Source organism: Gopherus evgoodei, chromosome 7 (assembly GCF_007399415.2).
Source record: "Gopherus evgoodei ecotype Sinaloan lineage chromosome 7, rGopEvg1_v1.p, whole genome shotgun sequence".
Classification (NCBI taxonomy): domain Eukaryota; kingdom Metazoa; phylum Chordata; order Testudines; family Testudinidae; genus Gopherus; species Gopherus evgoodei.
Window position 1 is genome coordinate 46,815,228 of NC_044328.1, and position 16,663 is coordinate 46,831,890.

The 16,663-nt window shown below is 37.0% G+C and overlaps 1 protein-coding gene across 1 annotated transcript in view; it reads left to right on the plus strand.

The window, feature by feature from the left end:
• The window catches only part of CTNNA3 (catenin alpha 3), a 987,819-nt gene that overhangs the window by 709,579 nt on the left and 261,577 nt on the right, over positions 1-16,663 (plus strand). The window contains 1 exon segment of the mRNA XM_030569668.1: positions 6,410-6,566. Within this exon segment, the coding sequence (XP_030425528.1) occupies positions 6,410-6,566 (157 nt within the window).

Consider the following 16,663-nt stretch of genomic DNA (forward strand, 5'->3'; position numbering starts at 1 on the left):
TATACAAGGCACTGATGAGTCTTCATCTGGAATACTGTGTGCAGTTCTGGTCTCCCATGTTTAAGAAGGATGAATTCAAACTGGAACAGGTACAGAGAAGGGCTACTAGGATGATCCAAGGAATGCAAAACCTGTCTTATGGAAGGAGACTCAAAGAGCTTGACTTATTTAGCCTAACCAAAAGAAGGCTGAGGGGATATATGAGCGCTCTCTATAAATATATCAGAGGGATACATACCAGGGGCAGAGAGGAATTATTTCAACTCAGTACCAATGTGGACACAGGCACAAATGGATATAAACTGGCCATCAGGAAGTTTAGACCTGAAATTAGATGAAGGTTTCTAACCATCAGAGGAGTGAAGTTCTGGAACAGCCTTCCAAGGGGAGCAGTGGAGGCAAAAGACATATCTGGTTTCAAGACTGAGCTTGATAAGTTTATGGAGGGGATGGTATGAAGCCTAATTTTGGCAATTAATTGATCTTTGATTATTAGCGGTAAATATGCCAATGGTCTGTGATGGGATGTTAGATGGGGTGGATCTGAGTTACTACAGAGAATTCTTTCCTGGGTGTCTGGCTGGTGAGTCTTGCCCACGTGCTCAGGGTTTAGCTGATCGCTATATTTGGGGTCAGGAAGGAATTTCCTCCAGGGCAGATTGGCAGAGGCCCTGGGGGGTTTTCACCTTCAGCATGGGGCGCGGGTCACTTGCTGGAGGAATCTCTGTACTTTGAAGTCTTTCAACCATGATTTGAGGACTTCAGTAGCTCAGACATAAGTTATGAGTTTGTTACGGGTGTGGGTGTGTGAGATTCTGTGGCCTGATTGTGCAGGAGGTCAGACTAGATGATCATAATGATTCCTTCAGACCTTAAAGTCTATGATTCTATGAAAGATAGAAGCAAGGGAACATATTTAATTTCCTGCAGAAAAAGGTGGTGGTTAAGGCTGGTGTTATGATAATGTGCTATTCTTTGTCTGTCATACCTACCATGAAGTATTTACTTAAAGAGCATGTTTAGTGCCAAAGGTAATACTATAACTGATGGAAATGCTGAGCACTTATCTTTATAAAAAATGAATCCTAATAACTATAAATGTTCCACCTTAACTGTTCAGGAAAAAAATGCCTGTGCTGCAGTGCCTTCACTAGAGCCAGTACATCATAATGGAGATTTAAATGTTTGTGGCCTGAGCACCCGTGGACTCATTTAAGAAGACTTAGTAGCAATGGAATATCAAAATACCAATAAAGAATGAAACCCTACATTAATTAAAATCTGATATTGCAAATTAAAACTGTATGCAGGGATGACAGTATGTGCTTGAGTGTTGTGATAGTGGGGGGGCTTATGGACTCATAGAAATGTTGGGTTGGAAGGGATCTTGAGAAGTGTTATAATCCATCATCCCCATGCTGAGGCAGGGCCAGTGCAAGACCATCCCTGACAAGTGTTTGTTCCTAAAAACTTTGAATGATGGGGCTTCTATAACCTCTTTTGGAAGCCTATTCGAGTACTTCATTTTCCTTATAGTTAAAACAAAACGAAACAAAAAAAAACCCTAATATTTAACCTAAATCTCTCTTGCGACTGATTAAATTGATTAATTCTTGTCCTGCCTTTAGTGTACATGGAGAACAATTGATCAAAGTTCTCTTATAGCAGCCCTTAACATATTTAAAGATGTTATCAGATCTCCCCTCAGCATTCCTTTCTCAAGACTAACCATGCCCAGTTTTTTAACCTTTTCATCATAGGTCAGGTTTTCTAAACCTTTATCATTTTTTTGCTCTCTTCCAGACTCTCTCCAATTTGTCCATATCTTTCTTAAAGTGTGGTGCCCAGAACTGGACATGTTATTTTTAATACACTCCAGATTTTTATTCACCATTTTTATTTTTGGCAACTGCATCACATTGTTGACACATATTCAGTTTGTGATCCACTGTAACCCCCAATTATCCAATTATTTCCCATTTTTTATTTGTGTATTTGATTTTTTTGTTCCTAAATATATTTTGCATTTCTCTTTATTGAATTTCATTTTGTTGATTTCGTTCAGACTAGTTCTCCAATTTGTCAAGATTGTTTTGAATTGTAATCTTTTTCTCCAAAGTGCTAGCAAGCTCATCCTGGTGTCATCTGCAGTTTGGTGTAATTGGCAGATTTTATAAGCAAACTTTCCACTGCATAATGCAGGCCATTATCAAAATATTTTGAATAGTACTGGACACAGGATAGACCCCATGGGACCTTTCTAGACATGTCCTAGTTTGACATTGAACCATTGGTTACTACTCCTTGAGTACGGTCTTTCAACCAGTTTGTGTCCACATTATAGTAATTTAAATTAGACCACATTTCCCTAGCTTGCTTATGAGAATGGCATGTGGGACTATATCAAAAGACTTATTAAGAGCAAAATATATCATGTCTACTGTTTCCCCCGTTCAGTTCAGTAACCCTGTCAAAGAAGAAAATTAGGTTCGTTTGGCATGATTTTTCTTGAAAAACCTATGGTGGCTATTGTGTATCACCCTGTTATACTTTAGGTGCTTACAGATTGATTAATAATTTGTTCCAGTATTTTTCCAGGTATCAGAGGGAGGCTGACTGGTCTATAATTCCCCGGGTGCCCTTTGTTCCTCTTTTTAAAGATAGGTACTATATTTGTCCTTCCTCAATCTTCTCAGACCTTCCCTCTCCACCATGATTTCTTGAAGATAATCGCTAATGATTCTGAGATATCTTCCACTAATTCTTTTAATTACTCTAGGTTGAATTTTGTCAGGCTCTTGCTCCTTGAATACATATAAATTATCTAAATATTCTTTAACCTGTTCTTTCCCCATTATGTCTTGTATTCCTTCCACCTTGTTAATATAAATTATGTAAGCATCTAGTCACAACTGACTTTTTAAATGAAGACTGAGGCAAAGTAAGCATTAAACACTTTAGCTTTGGTGTTGGTTCATAAATAGCTCTGCTTCCCCACTAAGTAGTGAGCCTTTCTCTTGTTCTTAATGCATTTACAGAACCTCTTCTTTATTGCTTTTTATCTATAATTAGATGCAACTCATTTTGTGCCTTAGCCCTTCTGATTTTGTCCCTAACTGCTTGTGCTATTATTTTGTACTTATCCTTAGTAATTTGTCTGTTTCCACTTTTTGTAGGATTCCTTTTTTATTTTTGTCATTATGTGTGGTGATTGGCATTATGTTGGCTGTGAATGTGACTGATGATTTACTATTTCTTTAGTGTTTGCAATCACACATAAAAGGGTATATTAAAGCAACCTTTAATCTAAGTTACCAATGTTATTTCTGTGACATTATTATACACTTGTACTCTGATATAACACTGTCCTTGGGAGCCAAAAAATCTTACCGCATTATAGGTGAAACCGCATTATATCAAACTTGCTTTGATCCACCAGAGTGCTCAGCCCTGCCCCCCCAGAGCGCTGCTTTACCACATTATATCTGAATTCGTGTTATATTGGGTCGTGTTATATCGGGGTAGAGGTGTATTCTAAATATTAAAGGTGGATAATTTTATAGCTAGCTAACTCACTTTCGCCTCCAGCACTGTCTAGGAGTTAGCTAGTCCTAAAAAAGTGGTACTTCACATTTTCAATACTGAGAAGCTCTTCCTCCTAAATGTGCTGAGATCTTGCAAGGTGCCTCCCCTCCCATTTAGGCATATGAGAAGGGCAAGGTGGTCATGAACTCAGATTTTTGAGAATGTGACACACACCTAATATTTAGAATATAATAAATACGGCTTGGGCAGTCCTTGTTTGGCATCAGAGATGCCTGTGACAAAAACCTATAATTTCTAAAGTCAATGTTTTTGTTTAAAGGAAGTTTCATGAAATCAAAAGGTTTTTTTACACTCTGAATGACTAATCTGTACCTGTACAGCACTGCATGCAAGGAAACTATATTTTTTTGTAATTATTTCAAGGGCTGCTTAATAATAAAATCATGAGCTTTAGCTTCAGTAAAGTATTTTTTTTCTGTGAAGAGTCAATGTCATCTTAATTGTTAATCAAGCAATTCATTATTGGCATTTTTTTTGTTGAAAACACAGGACAAGATGCTTTTAAATAAAAACATTCAGATCTATGTTTCTTTTAATTTGAAAAGTTTAATAAACACTTATTGCTTGTTAGCTGTTGGTGTTACACTGATATATAGAAAGGCAAAAGTCCCTGTGTCAACAAGCTTGAAATATAATGTAAACAGATAATATAATTGTGGAATTAGTAAGCCAAAAACCAAGAGGTGAAGGTGAATTCACATTAATAACAGTCCCTTTTTTATATTCAGCAATTTTTGGTAGAATTTGATTTACACTAGTGAAAAGTCAAGGTTGGGAGATTTTTATTGGAAATCTACAGAATGGTTCAGTAGTAATTTGAATAACATGGAGACCTCTTGATTGCTTTTCCTTTATTTACAATGAAACAGGTATTTTAACATATTTATTCATGTATTGGGTATTATTTAAGATTGCCTCTCTAATGTACAATGTAGCACTGGCATACTGTAGGTTAGTACAATAGGTCATATATATTAGTAATAAACTTGTTCATAGTTCATCTATGATAGTAGATTTTGCTATTTTATTCCTTACCAATGTATTCCTTGTCATATGCTGCCTGGCTCATCAAGGAAAATCAGGCTCTGCTTTGCCTGTGATGAAGCAGCTATCTTCCAGCTGGTCCTGACTGAGTAACTTAATTGAAGTTATTGGATACAGCAGTGAATGGATCAGGATACTGTATAAAAGAGAGAAAGCTGATCTGGGAAGGGGGAGACCTAGGACAGAAGAGGTTGGGAGTTTGTGTTCTCGTGGAAGGGCCTGATAGGAGTCAGGTGGAAGGAGAACTGAGGAAAGCCATGGAGGAGGGAGACCTGTGGTGAGCATCCATGTGGGGGAGCTGGTTGGGAGGGGGCAGTGGGGAGCCCTGTGGGGAATGTTCTGCTTTAGCTATTTGACATGTTGGGAGGCATGGCTAGCATGCTAAAAATAATAGTGCAGCTGTGGTAGCACAGGCAATGGTGAGTGGTGGCACAGGCTAGCTGCCATGAATACAAACATGCCTGGACCCCATAGGTATTTGGGGAAGCTAGTTCCTGCCACCGTTGCCTGTGTGACCATGGCTACATTATGATTTTCAGATCAGATGAAAGCTAACACAGCTGTTTCTGTGCAAGCTAGGAACCACATGCCTAGCTCACAACAGACATAGCCTTTAATTGACATGGCTGGAGGGCTGAGACACAACAAGAAGCAAACCTTTGCAGGGCTGCTAGATGAGTAAAGCCTACTATGCCTCACCCAGCCATCTCAGGACATGCTGACTAGTGGGACACTCTTCTACACTCCTTCATCTGAAATTCACGTACATGTGAAATGAGAAACTTTTTGTCTGCCAGGAACTAAGTTCAGGATTCTGTGTTTTTTCCCCTTCTCCTGCAAAAGTTGATGATATTATACATTTAGTATGTATTTTAATTTTGATTTTATATGCTCTTTGTGTCTAGGGAAGAAATAGTTTAAAACACTTAAAACAGGGAAGGAGTCTATCAGCTTTAGTGCAAGTTTTTTTTATTACTCCCCTGGGTACACTCCAGCATAAGGTCAAGAGACTTCCTTAAGATCATGCAATGAGAAGGCATTTCAGCTGAATTTAGAACCAGGAACTGCTCAACTATAACCACTTGATGCAATGGAGCAGAGTTGTGAATTCTTTCCAATGTGTATGTTTTTCTCATCATCTAATTGCCAGCATATTACACTGAGATGTAGAATATTATTCTTTATTTTGTTGTTCAATTCAGTGTCTTTTGTTTGGTGCTCTGATTTTTTTTCTTCATTTGATGAATACATAGCAGGGATAATATATCTTGTGCTGGTATACACCTCCCTATACCATGTCTAAGCCTTGAAAACTTCAGTGAAGTAATTTACAATATGATAGGTGCTACTCTTAAGGGTTTATAAACCCCAAACTGTAGTGACCTTATACATCTTTCTGATTCTGTATGATGTAGTAAAAGCTTATTTGTACCTAATAAAGTGGGATTGTACATCAAAATATTTTGAAACTATCTTATACTGACAAAAATAGATTGCATATTACTAAACATAATTGCTTATGCTATGAATTCTCCAATTAAATAATATTTTGTAGTCCTATTCAATTAAAATTACAACTGAACTCTAATTCAGTTAATAGGAACGTTAACATGTACAATATTTGACAAGTATTCCTCCTTTGAATGTAAGGAAAGGATGAATATCTTTAATGCGCAGAAAACAGAAATACCGCCTTATTATCGGTTATGCATTTTAGTTATTTCAGATGAAATCAAGAATATAATTTTATTTTCTGCAGGTTATTAATGCAGCTTTAGCTCTTGCTGCCAGACCAAAAAGCCAGGTGGTAAAAAACAGCATGGAAATATATAAGAGCACATGGGAGAATCACATACATGTTCTTACTGAAGCTGTGGATGACATTACAAGCATTGACGATTTTCTTGCTGTATCAGGTATGTTAATTTTCAGAATCAGATTTTTTTATTTTAACTGCTCTGTTCTTCATTGTCATAGGTTTCACCCCATTCTGGACTTCAGAGTACAGATGTGAGGACCTGCATGTGAGCCCCTAAACTGAATTACCAGCTTAGATCTGATCTGGCTGCCACCACCCAAATAGTTTGAGACATTTGGGAAACTCTTTCTTTCCCCCTTTCCCTCCCTGGGTAGCCTTGAGAGACTTCTCCACCAATTCCCTGGTGAACACCGATCCAAACCCCTTGAATCTTAAAACAAGGAAGAATTACTCATCATCCCTCCACCCCCCCTTTCCTCCACCAATCCCTGGTGAGTCCAGATCCAATCCCTTTGGATCTAAAAACAAGGAAAAAATTCTCACTTCCCTAGAATCCAACAGGAAAGCAGGGGGAGATTAGATTTGCAAAGAGAATTCTCCCATGGGTGTTTAGCCAGGTTTGATTTTTGCCTTGTGATACTTGTGGGTCTGATTCACCATTGCCGAGCACCTTGTGTAATCATGCATACCAGAACAAGGTCAGTGCAAAGCTGCCTGATCAGAGTGGAATTGTTTTGACTTTATTTGTACTGATGTAAATGACTACACAAAGTGTGAAATAAAATGAATTGGGCCCGCAAATTTGAGTTCCCTTATCAAAATGTATAAATTAGGCTGCGACCTATTTGGTCAAAGAAACAAATACAGAGAAAATAGTTAAAATAATATGCTTCCCCAGAGTTTTTCCTGTTTGTATAGCTTTTTCGCTCTTTTTAAAGCTTCACATTCATGCTAAGATACATTGCAAATGCTTCCTAAATGACCAGAGGTACTGTACTAGTTCCACATTTCCATTTTCTATTGCCAAGATATATAAATATCTGGTCATGAAAAATGTACTTTAAAATAATATTCACTAAAGATATATTCAATATTAATAAACTGTATGTATTGCATTAATAAGAGTATTCAACATCTAAACAAAGGATACAAACTAGTTATCTCATTTCTGACATATTATGGGCCGTATTCTTCCATCTCTGACACCTATGCAGCTCTATTTAAGTCAACAGAGTTGCTAGCACATAAAGGCATAATTTGACCCAATATGTCTGAGCAAAATTTCACTATTTTCTTACTGTTAGTGTACATTGTGCCAACCCTAAAACTATCTTGGTGAGTACAGCCATTGTTCCCCATGCCATTCATTGGGACCAATTTGGATTGTGCAGCAATATAAAGCAGGAGGAGTTTCACTGATGTCAATGGAATTAACAGTAGTTTGAAACCATTGTTATTTATTGAATGGGTAGATCCATTCTGTTATAAAGGGAGTTAACTTGGACAATCACTGCCTTACAAAGGTTCCTAATCCCTTTGGGAACAACACATTGCTTATGGAAACTGGAACCGGCTGGAAGTAGAATCCTCTTGAGTAAACAGCACTCTTCTTGGACATTAATGGAGTCGACCTAATTTTGTGCTTGGAGACAGAGTTTCCCACTCTCCTGGCAAAATAATTTTATTGAAGGTATTTTTACCTGTGTTGCTTCTCTTCAGGGCTAGGGTATTTTTGAAGGACATCACCAGGGGCATTTCCCCACCAAGCAATAGTAAGTTTGTACTAGGGAAGTTCAGGAATGGTGCTCTATCTCCAGCTTTCGTAATCTTTACCATGAAACCACCACCAGCAGCAGTATCTGTTCATATTGTATTTATATTCTGCCATGGAAGAAAATCATGGATATAGCCCTATTTCAAAAATCCTATGACACGTCTACTTTACAAATACATGATTTTAATTATTAACTAATTTTTTAATCAACATAGTGCTCTGTTGGTACATAGTGGCTCATCAAATGGCATTACAGAATTTAATTTAGAAAAAGGATAAAATATGAATTGTCTTAAAGTTGTTGTTTGTAACATAAAGTTTCATATGCCTTGACAGTATTCTGTTTGAATAATGTTTTTATTAAAAATTATGTTGTATCTATCCTATCAGAAAAGATATTGTACTAGAGTTCAGAAGTTTTTTTTTAAATTTGGGATGCATTAGTTGATCTTCCAAAGTGTATTTCAGGCAGTAAAAATAACATTATTTAACATTTCAATTTTTTTTAAAACTACATTTGTGTGTATTATTCTATACAAAATGAAAGTTATGGACTGGCCCCAAGGTAAGAAAAATGATATACTGGTAAATTCACAGCAGCTAGGGAAAAATTGATATATTGGGTTCCTACAACAACTGTACTTGAGACTACCTATAAGATTAACTCTTACATGTGCCTAGAATCAACAACCCATCACCATTCATGATAGTAATTAAACGCATCCCTAAATTTAAGAAGATGTTTAAGTTCTATGAATGTAATGGAATTTCAGCACAGGCTTAACTTTAAGTATGTGCTTAAGTGTTTCCTGGAATAGGGATGGATTTAAGCATATGCTTAAGTGCCCTGCTGAATTAGGGCTGTTGAGCTTAATTCCTTCCCTGAGCTCTGATTCTTTCTGCTATTGTTTTTTCACCATTTCCTTAAATGGTATATTTAATCCCAGCCTTGCTTTTCTTGGGTGATGTGATCACATCACTTTCTGCACATATAATGTGTGTACAGTTACTGTATTTTACATAGCATAAAGTCCATTCTGCAGCTGATTATTCCAAGTTGGTTGTTCCACAAAGAAATACCTAGTTAGTTAATCCTTATCTGTTCATAAAACCATTTTATTAAGTGTGTGTGTGTATTTATATGTTATATAATCCCTCATCATACAGCACGTATTATATATCTAGCTGATAATGAAATCTTTCAGATACGTCAATTTAAGGGAAACCCGAGCACAGCACAGCACAGCCAGGTGTGACTGTACTGTACAGCATATTCACTTTCAAGCTTCATGCAGAGCAAATGCATTTACTTCACTGAAAAGGCTGGATCCTTCTGTAGTAGTAATGCCTGTTATCTTATGTCCTATCTATAGGCAATGTGAAATATGAATTCCCCAGGATACAGTATATCAGAGTTTATGCAATCTAAGAAAAAAACAGTTCAGTGAAACTGTATTTTCAGAATTCCCACAAGTTCTTGGAAAATAACTGTGAGAAATGAAAACCCATGACACTTTAAATATTTCTAAGTAATTGAATACGTTCTGCAGCAAAAAATGAAATACATTCTAGACTTTGATATCTGCAAGCAAATCTTCATGCTGATATGTGCATTTTATGTTTCTGTAATAAAGTGCATAAAAATTCTGCTCACTGACTTAAATGGAAAATTTAATGGGAGCAAAGCACCTAACCTCCTAAATCTTTCTTTGTGAACTGGGGCCTAAAAATACAGTATCCTAAATTGTGTAAGATGCTTAATGACCTTTGCAATTTACTGTGATAATATATTAGGAATATAAAAAGATGCTGAGGAATAGTACAGTTTCCAGCTTTTAGGATCAGATCATTAGTCCAACACAGAGTCCAAATAGCTTGGGACGTGCAAAGACAAGTTCCTTCTCCCCAAACCCTCAACCCTGTGATGCAGCTGCTAAGGTTCTTCATAGAGGTTATTGTAACCCAAAGGTTGAATACCCTGTAACGTGACCCTGAAAAAGGGTAGAGTTGGAGAGACCAGCGGATCCATTTAGCAGTGGTTTAACTTGCTCTGTTCTCATGTTTCCTTGCCCTCCTGTACCCTGCCTTCACCCACCACTTGTGTACTCCTACACAGGCTCCTGGAGAGCTGAGCTCCATGTCCATACTCCTGAACAGCTCACACATACTTATGCAGCAGAACTAAAACAGCACCAGTACTAGGAAGTTATGCGGGCTGGATTTTCCCCTTATAGAAGAATATTATTCATAGTTAGTTCATTTAAAACCACTTCAGACCACAAAACTAGCCTATGAACCTCTTCATTCCTGGGGCTACTTGTCCTCCAGTAGAAATGAACAGACACCACAGGAAAAAGAAAATGGGGTCTGCTAGAATTTCCACTGGTGCTGGATCTAAGTAAGTGTAGTTCCTGAGTTAAGGAACAGTCATTTAAATGGCTCATCACCTTGTGCAGCAGCTAGAGCTAGCCAATGGTAAGCAGTCCCAAGTTTGTGCAGGAGCATGAAGCCAGATCTCTGGCCATATTCTGGCTTCATTGTGCCCCTTCATCAACACAAAGGGATTGGAAAACTAGCATACTTAGTCAGCTGTTGATTCTCTCTGTAGAAAAATCCTTGCATTGTGTAGAACCAGCTACATGGGGGTCCAAAACTAGCCTCTTGTTGCCATGGGGATCAGGGAAGTCAGACCTGAGGGTGAAGGCCTGGGATTCCAATGCATGTGTTCTTTCTGTCTTTCTTTTTCTTTTTTCTTTCTTTAAAAAGTGTGTCTAAATCCTGCCCAAGAATGCATCACCCATTAAAGTAGCTCACTACACATACCCACAGCTGGCACTGGCCCTCTCGGGCTTTATCTACACAAATTGATATATAGCATTCCAGAATGTGCATGCACCACATTGGTGCACAAAATTAAGTTGAAACCTAAATTGAGATACAGGTAGTTTATAAATATCTGCAATAGTGTTCCTCAATCTACAGGTATATAAACTCCTATGTGGTTTCATCAAAGGTGGAAGGATAGCAGAAATGATTGAGCTTGTTGTTTGTTTCTTTTAAAAAACAGTAACTTTGTGTTGGGTGAAGGGATGTCTCCTCCTGATCACTATAGCTGTAGGATGGCTGTAAAAGGTGTATGAGATCTCCTGTACAAAACTACTGAGACTTTTGTGCCCCCACCGCCCTCCGGTTGCTTTGCAGTCAGAGAGGAAATATTTAACCCATGTTCCTCCCTTCTTCTTCTTGGCTTAAATTCACTCAGAATTTAACTAGGGATATGTTTTCAGGGCATGTGATCTTTTAAAATGTATTACCACTTCTTGTCTGACAGGGGAAGAACTTGTTTCCCCATAGCACCTGTGTCAAGAGGTCATAGCATGTGCTAGCACACTGTGACTTTGCTGCAAGGAAGGAGGACTTTCCTTGTGGAATAGCCTGTTTGGCTTTGCATTGCAGGAGGCTTCCTAGGCTAACAGGTGCAGAGGGGATTAGAGCTGAATAGAGCTTAAGAAATAATAATATTGCTTTACTAATGCAAGAAAGCTTATATACCAGAACCCACAATAAATTGACTTAGAAATATATGAGAGAACATTGCGGTTTTAAACTGTGAGGGTCACATACTCTTCTGTGCTCTTGCTACAGTGTTTATACTCCTTTACAGACATGGAGCAACAAATTTACAATCTGCATTTGCCCACTGAATTATTAATAACCTATTATCATCAAATAAAAACTGGGTAAAATTTGTGGGATTTTTGATGATAGGATTCATGAAATATTACACATTTTTGCAAAATTGTAGTGTGAAATTTTGTTTGACTTTACAAAATCATGATAATTTGCAAAAGTTTCATTAAATTACATTTTCTTCTGACTTTTGTAAAATCTTCACAAAACTTTCTTATTTTTGTAATTAGTAAATCTGGTGAAAAACCAAGAAGTATCAGTTTCACTGTATGTGAAAAATTATTTGTACAGTTCTTTTGTAGGGGTTGGGCTTTTTAATGGGAGTGAGGAACCTAACTTAGACACTTTTTAAAATCCCACTAAGCACCTTTCTGTAATTGTTAGACACCTAAATACCTTTGTAAGTCTGACTCTGAGGCTTTTGGAACATGAGGAAATGTGCTTCAGTGTAAATACCTAGTTATACTTGGTCAAAGTAGGGTACTGCACAAAGAAGGGTAGCCCTGCTTAACAGCATGCCAGCCCTACTCATCTTGCTCAGACAGGTGGCACAACCCCAGCAATTGTTTTAGGACTGGGTCTAACATAAATAATTGCAGAATAGAGCAGGTAGCTTATTTCGTGAATGATTCTCCTCCAAGTAACTTCTCATATCCCTGGCACAGACGTGTACAGCCTGGTATTATTTTGCCCTTCTATAGAAGGTCAAAAATGTTGCCTGGAATGATCAGCCTGTTCTGGAACCAACATCTGAGCCTTTCTGTGGCTTACAGAGATCAGGAATACGTCAGGATTTTCTGCTGACGTGGCCCCAAAAATGTTATACCTAGTAATATACATGTTAATATGAAGAAAAACTGAGTCCATTTTCTAATTTGTTAAAGTGTTCAGCTCTTTATCTCCTGGTGTAAAATCTGCTGGGTTTAAAAATTTGCCTTTTGAATTCATTGAACATTTTTTTGCCTGATTAGATACTTACATCTAATTTAAATTGTATGCTTCAAATAGCGTTCAAAAAAAGTTGACAAGAAGAACATAGATTAAAGATTGCTATATTAATAGGAAAAAGACTTTCATAAATCTTTGGGAAACTAGCCTGGAAAGAATGGAAGCCCTGTTCTTTTAGTGTGTATTATGCCATCTGGCTGAGCACAGTTGCATTTTTCATAATTCTTCACACTAAGTAAAAGCAGATACTGTAGCTTAACTACCAGTGATATGTAGGCATGGGCTTGTAAGTAAGTAAACATTTCTCCAGTGACTTAGCAAAAATTCATATAGTTATGGTAAACAATGTTTAGAGCAGCTTCTTTAGGTACCGCTTTCAGCAAAGCATTTAGACCCAGATTTGTAAAGGTATAATCAGGCCCATAAGCACATGTTTAGTTTGACTTCAATGGTACTTAAGTGAATGGTTAAAATTAAGCATGTACATAAGTGCTTTGCTGAATAAAGTTCTCTGTCTGGCTGTTTATTTGGGGAGATTCCTATTGTCTTATATGTTATTATAAAACTCCATCTTAAATAAGTAGGGCAAGATATTATGTCATGTGTTTTGTTTTTCTGTGCAAACCAGTTCAAGTGTATCCCTTAAGTACGTAAGAGCCGATACAATATTGTTTTCAACAGGGATGAAAAACTGTAGTTCAAACCAGTGTGTAAGAAAACTTTAGAACATAGAGCATGGGTGTAACCTTGAATTCTAATGGTCAAATATCATGCAGAAGGAATTGGCTGGAGTTGCTGTAATGGGTTGAGGGGACCAGGAAAGCTTAGAACTAAAGTGGCACAGGCAAGCTAAAATAAGGATGATCAGTGTTACATTTTAACCTGTATCCCTGCATATCTTTATTAAAATTAGATAATTGACTTTGTGTCTTGTCCTTTAATAAGAATCTTAATAATCCAGATTCCCCATCCAGTCCCGCAATGCTATTCCTCACAGTTTCATGGTTAACTAGACTTTTGATCCCTCCCTCTACCTGCTTTTCCTCAGGGGCACCTCTTAGGGTTTCCGGCTCTCAGCTGTCACCTCTTGCGGGCAGAGACTCATGTCTCTTCCCCTCCATACTGGCAGTTCATACATGCAGTTCAATTGCACCTCACTGTGATTTCCTTAGTAAGTCTGACTGGGATCCAGCACCTGTGGTTAACCTCTCTCCACGGCCTATAACCGTGTGCAACAGTTACCAGCCAGCCTTTACAAAGCACACTGCATTTATTGTTAAGGTAAAAGCATTACAGGGAATGCCATATAAAAACAATGAAAGAACCTGCATACATACTAAAAGCTTACCAGAGGTCACCCCACATCCAACCTAGGACTCTAATGCACAACAGGGGTAGTTGAAATGAGACATGACACAAAGAACAAAATTTAATGACTTGCTCTCATTCTGAATGTAACCTTTATTTTAAAAAAAAAAAAGGTGTTCGCTGAATAAAGAAGGTATCTGGACCTTATGACAGAGTGAGAAGGAAACTAGGAGAAGTGAATCAATGTTTTGTACCTACAGGAAATAAAAAAAAGAAACTAATGTGGTACTGATTGTTAAAAACAATTATAAATATTAGTAAAGCACTAAAGAAGAATAGGATTACTAAATGAGCTATATTTTTCTAAACCCACTAAATATTAGCATTTATTTCTGTTACTTTTTTGGACTTTTTCCATTTCCTGATGTTCATAAACTTGGAGAATTTTGCTACTTTTTTCTTTTTGTCTTGTTTTATTTTTATTTTTATTCCTAAAGTGAATTTACTACTCCCCAGTGTTAATTCATTTCTAACCTCATCCCCCAGGAGAAACAGAAGCTTTTTAAAAATTAGTTTAATGAACAAGCCAAGAGGACATCCAGATCCAAGTAAATTCAAATAGATACATGCTATTTGCAAAGTAAAGAATGCAATTAATGAATTATATTTTTAAAAAGTCACTGTGATTGTCATATATTATAAATGATGATGACATTGTTCATAGCCCTGCTGTAGTTCTCAAATAACAGAGAATCCATTGCATGCTATTGGTTTTGGTTAGCTAATTTACACAAGGAAAAATATGGGTATTAATCTTTATAACTCGATGACATTAATGTAAAAGAGAGATGCATCTACTCATTGTGATAATGTGAATTTTTTTTAAATGAAATCAGTAAATTGAGTATACTAATGCAACTGATGCATATATTCCCAGGAAACTCTAGTTTTGATTGTAGGTTGTAATTTTCTTTTTTGGGGCGTAAAGTAAACTGTCTTTTTCCTTCTTATTTTACTATTGCTTTCTCTTTTTATGAGCTCTATATATATTCAAAACTGGGGAAGGTATGGCAGAAACACAGCTGGGGGTATTCATTTTCTATTGTTGATTTTTTTAGTTCTTTTACATCCTTTAATCAAAATATTTGGTATTAAAATTCAGATGTGAGACAGAGAAAAATAATTGACAAAACTTTATTACATTAATAGTTATATATTCACTTCTCTTGACTCTAAATTATTATAAATATAGAAAATTCAAATTAGAATTCCAGTCATGTAAACAATAGTCTACCCTGGCTGCTATCTTTTAAATACAAACAGACAAAAAACACATTTTTTTTAATGATCTAGTCCATAGCTTAACATAACTAGTATTTTAAGTAATACAAGCATTAGCAATGCTGAATGTGTCTAGGATTGGCAGGACCTGTGATTGTTTTTTCGTTGTCTCATTCAGATTCAGACCTCTAGAATGCACACTTCCTGCCTGATATATCTAAAGTTGCAGAGGAGATAAGCTGCTGTAAAAATTTCTCAAAACCTGTTATTGTCTTTTGGCTTCTGTTGCAGGAACAGAAACTAGGGTTTTGGTTTTTGAGTACTGTTTTCACTTCTGAACAGAAGCTTGTCTCTTTACATGTCTCCTTGAAAATGAAGTTTCTTTTATAGGTTGTTCTGTGATATGCCATTTGTGTTGAGGGATGCCTCTCCACAATCTATCCATTATCCATTCCGCAGTAAATATCCTTGCCCAGATCTTCATTAATTTAACTACTGCAGCCTTCTCCTCTCTGATCTCCCACATATCACGTCCCTGGGTTTGTCTGTCAAAAATCTACCTTACCCCCGACTCTAGTCGCATCCAGACCCTTTCTAATCCTTTTACTGGCTTCCCCTTGCCATCAGCATCAAATTCAATTTCTTTATTCTCTACTTCCGGGTCATACACACCATAGCTCTTCTTTATATTTTGGTCCTTGGGGTAGATTGCTACAGGTGGGGATGAAAGGCTAACATCCTAAAAGGGCAGAGTTATCATTACAGTGAGTGGTCTGTAGAGTAGTGGTTCTCAGATGTATTTGATCATGCTCCCCTTCTTTGTGTGGGTAGTAGTTTATGTCCCCACCCCATACATACAAATATTGATTTAAAAAAATCAACATGCAACTCTCACTAAATATTAAAAATAATCATTCAAACATGAATGTCTAACTCTAAAATTTTTAATTTGTTAAAAAGCAATACCTGTTAAACCTACCACAAAGTGTATATGTATCATTATTGCATAGGTAGTCCTTCAGTATATGCAGACGTTGTCTGAGCTCCATTGTTAGCACATGGCTCAGTAATATGTTCCCTGCCACTCTTGCTAGTGGGTGAAATTGTAGATAGTTATTTTTGCACACATTCGCTAAGGTGCCAGTTTATATAAAAGAAGAAAAGAAAAAAAAGTCCCATATGAGTTTCCCTCAGCAAGACACATTTTCTTTTCTCCTGAGAACTTATTATTTATGCTTTATTCCTTTTATTTT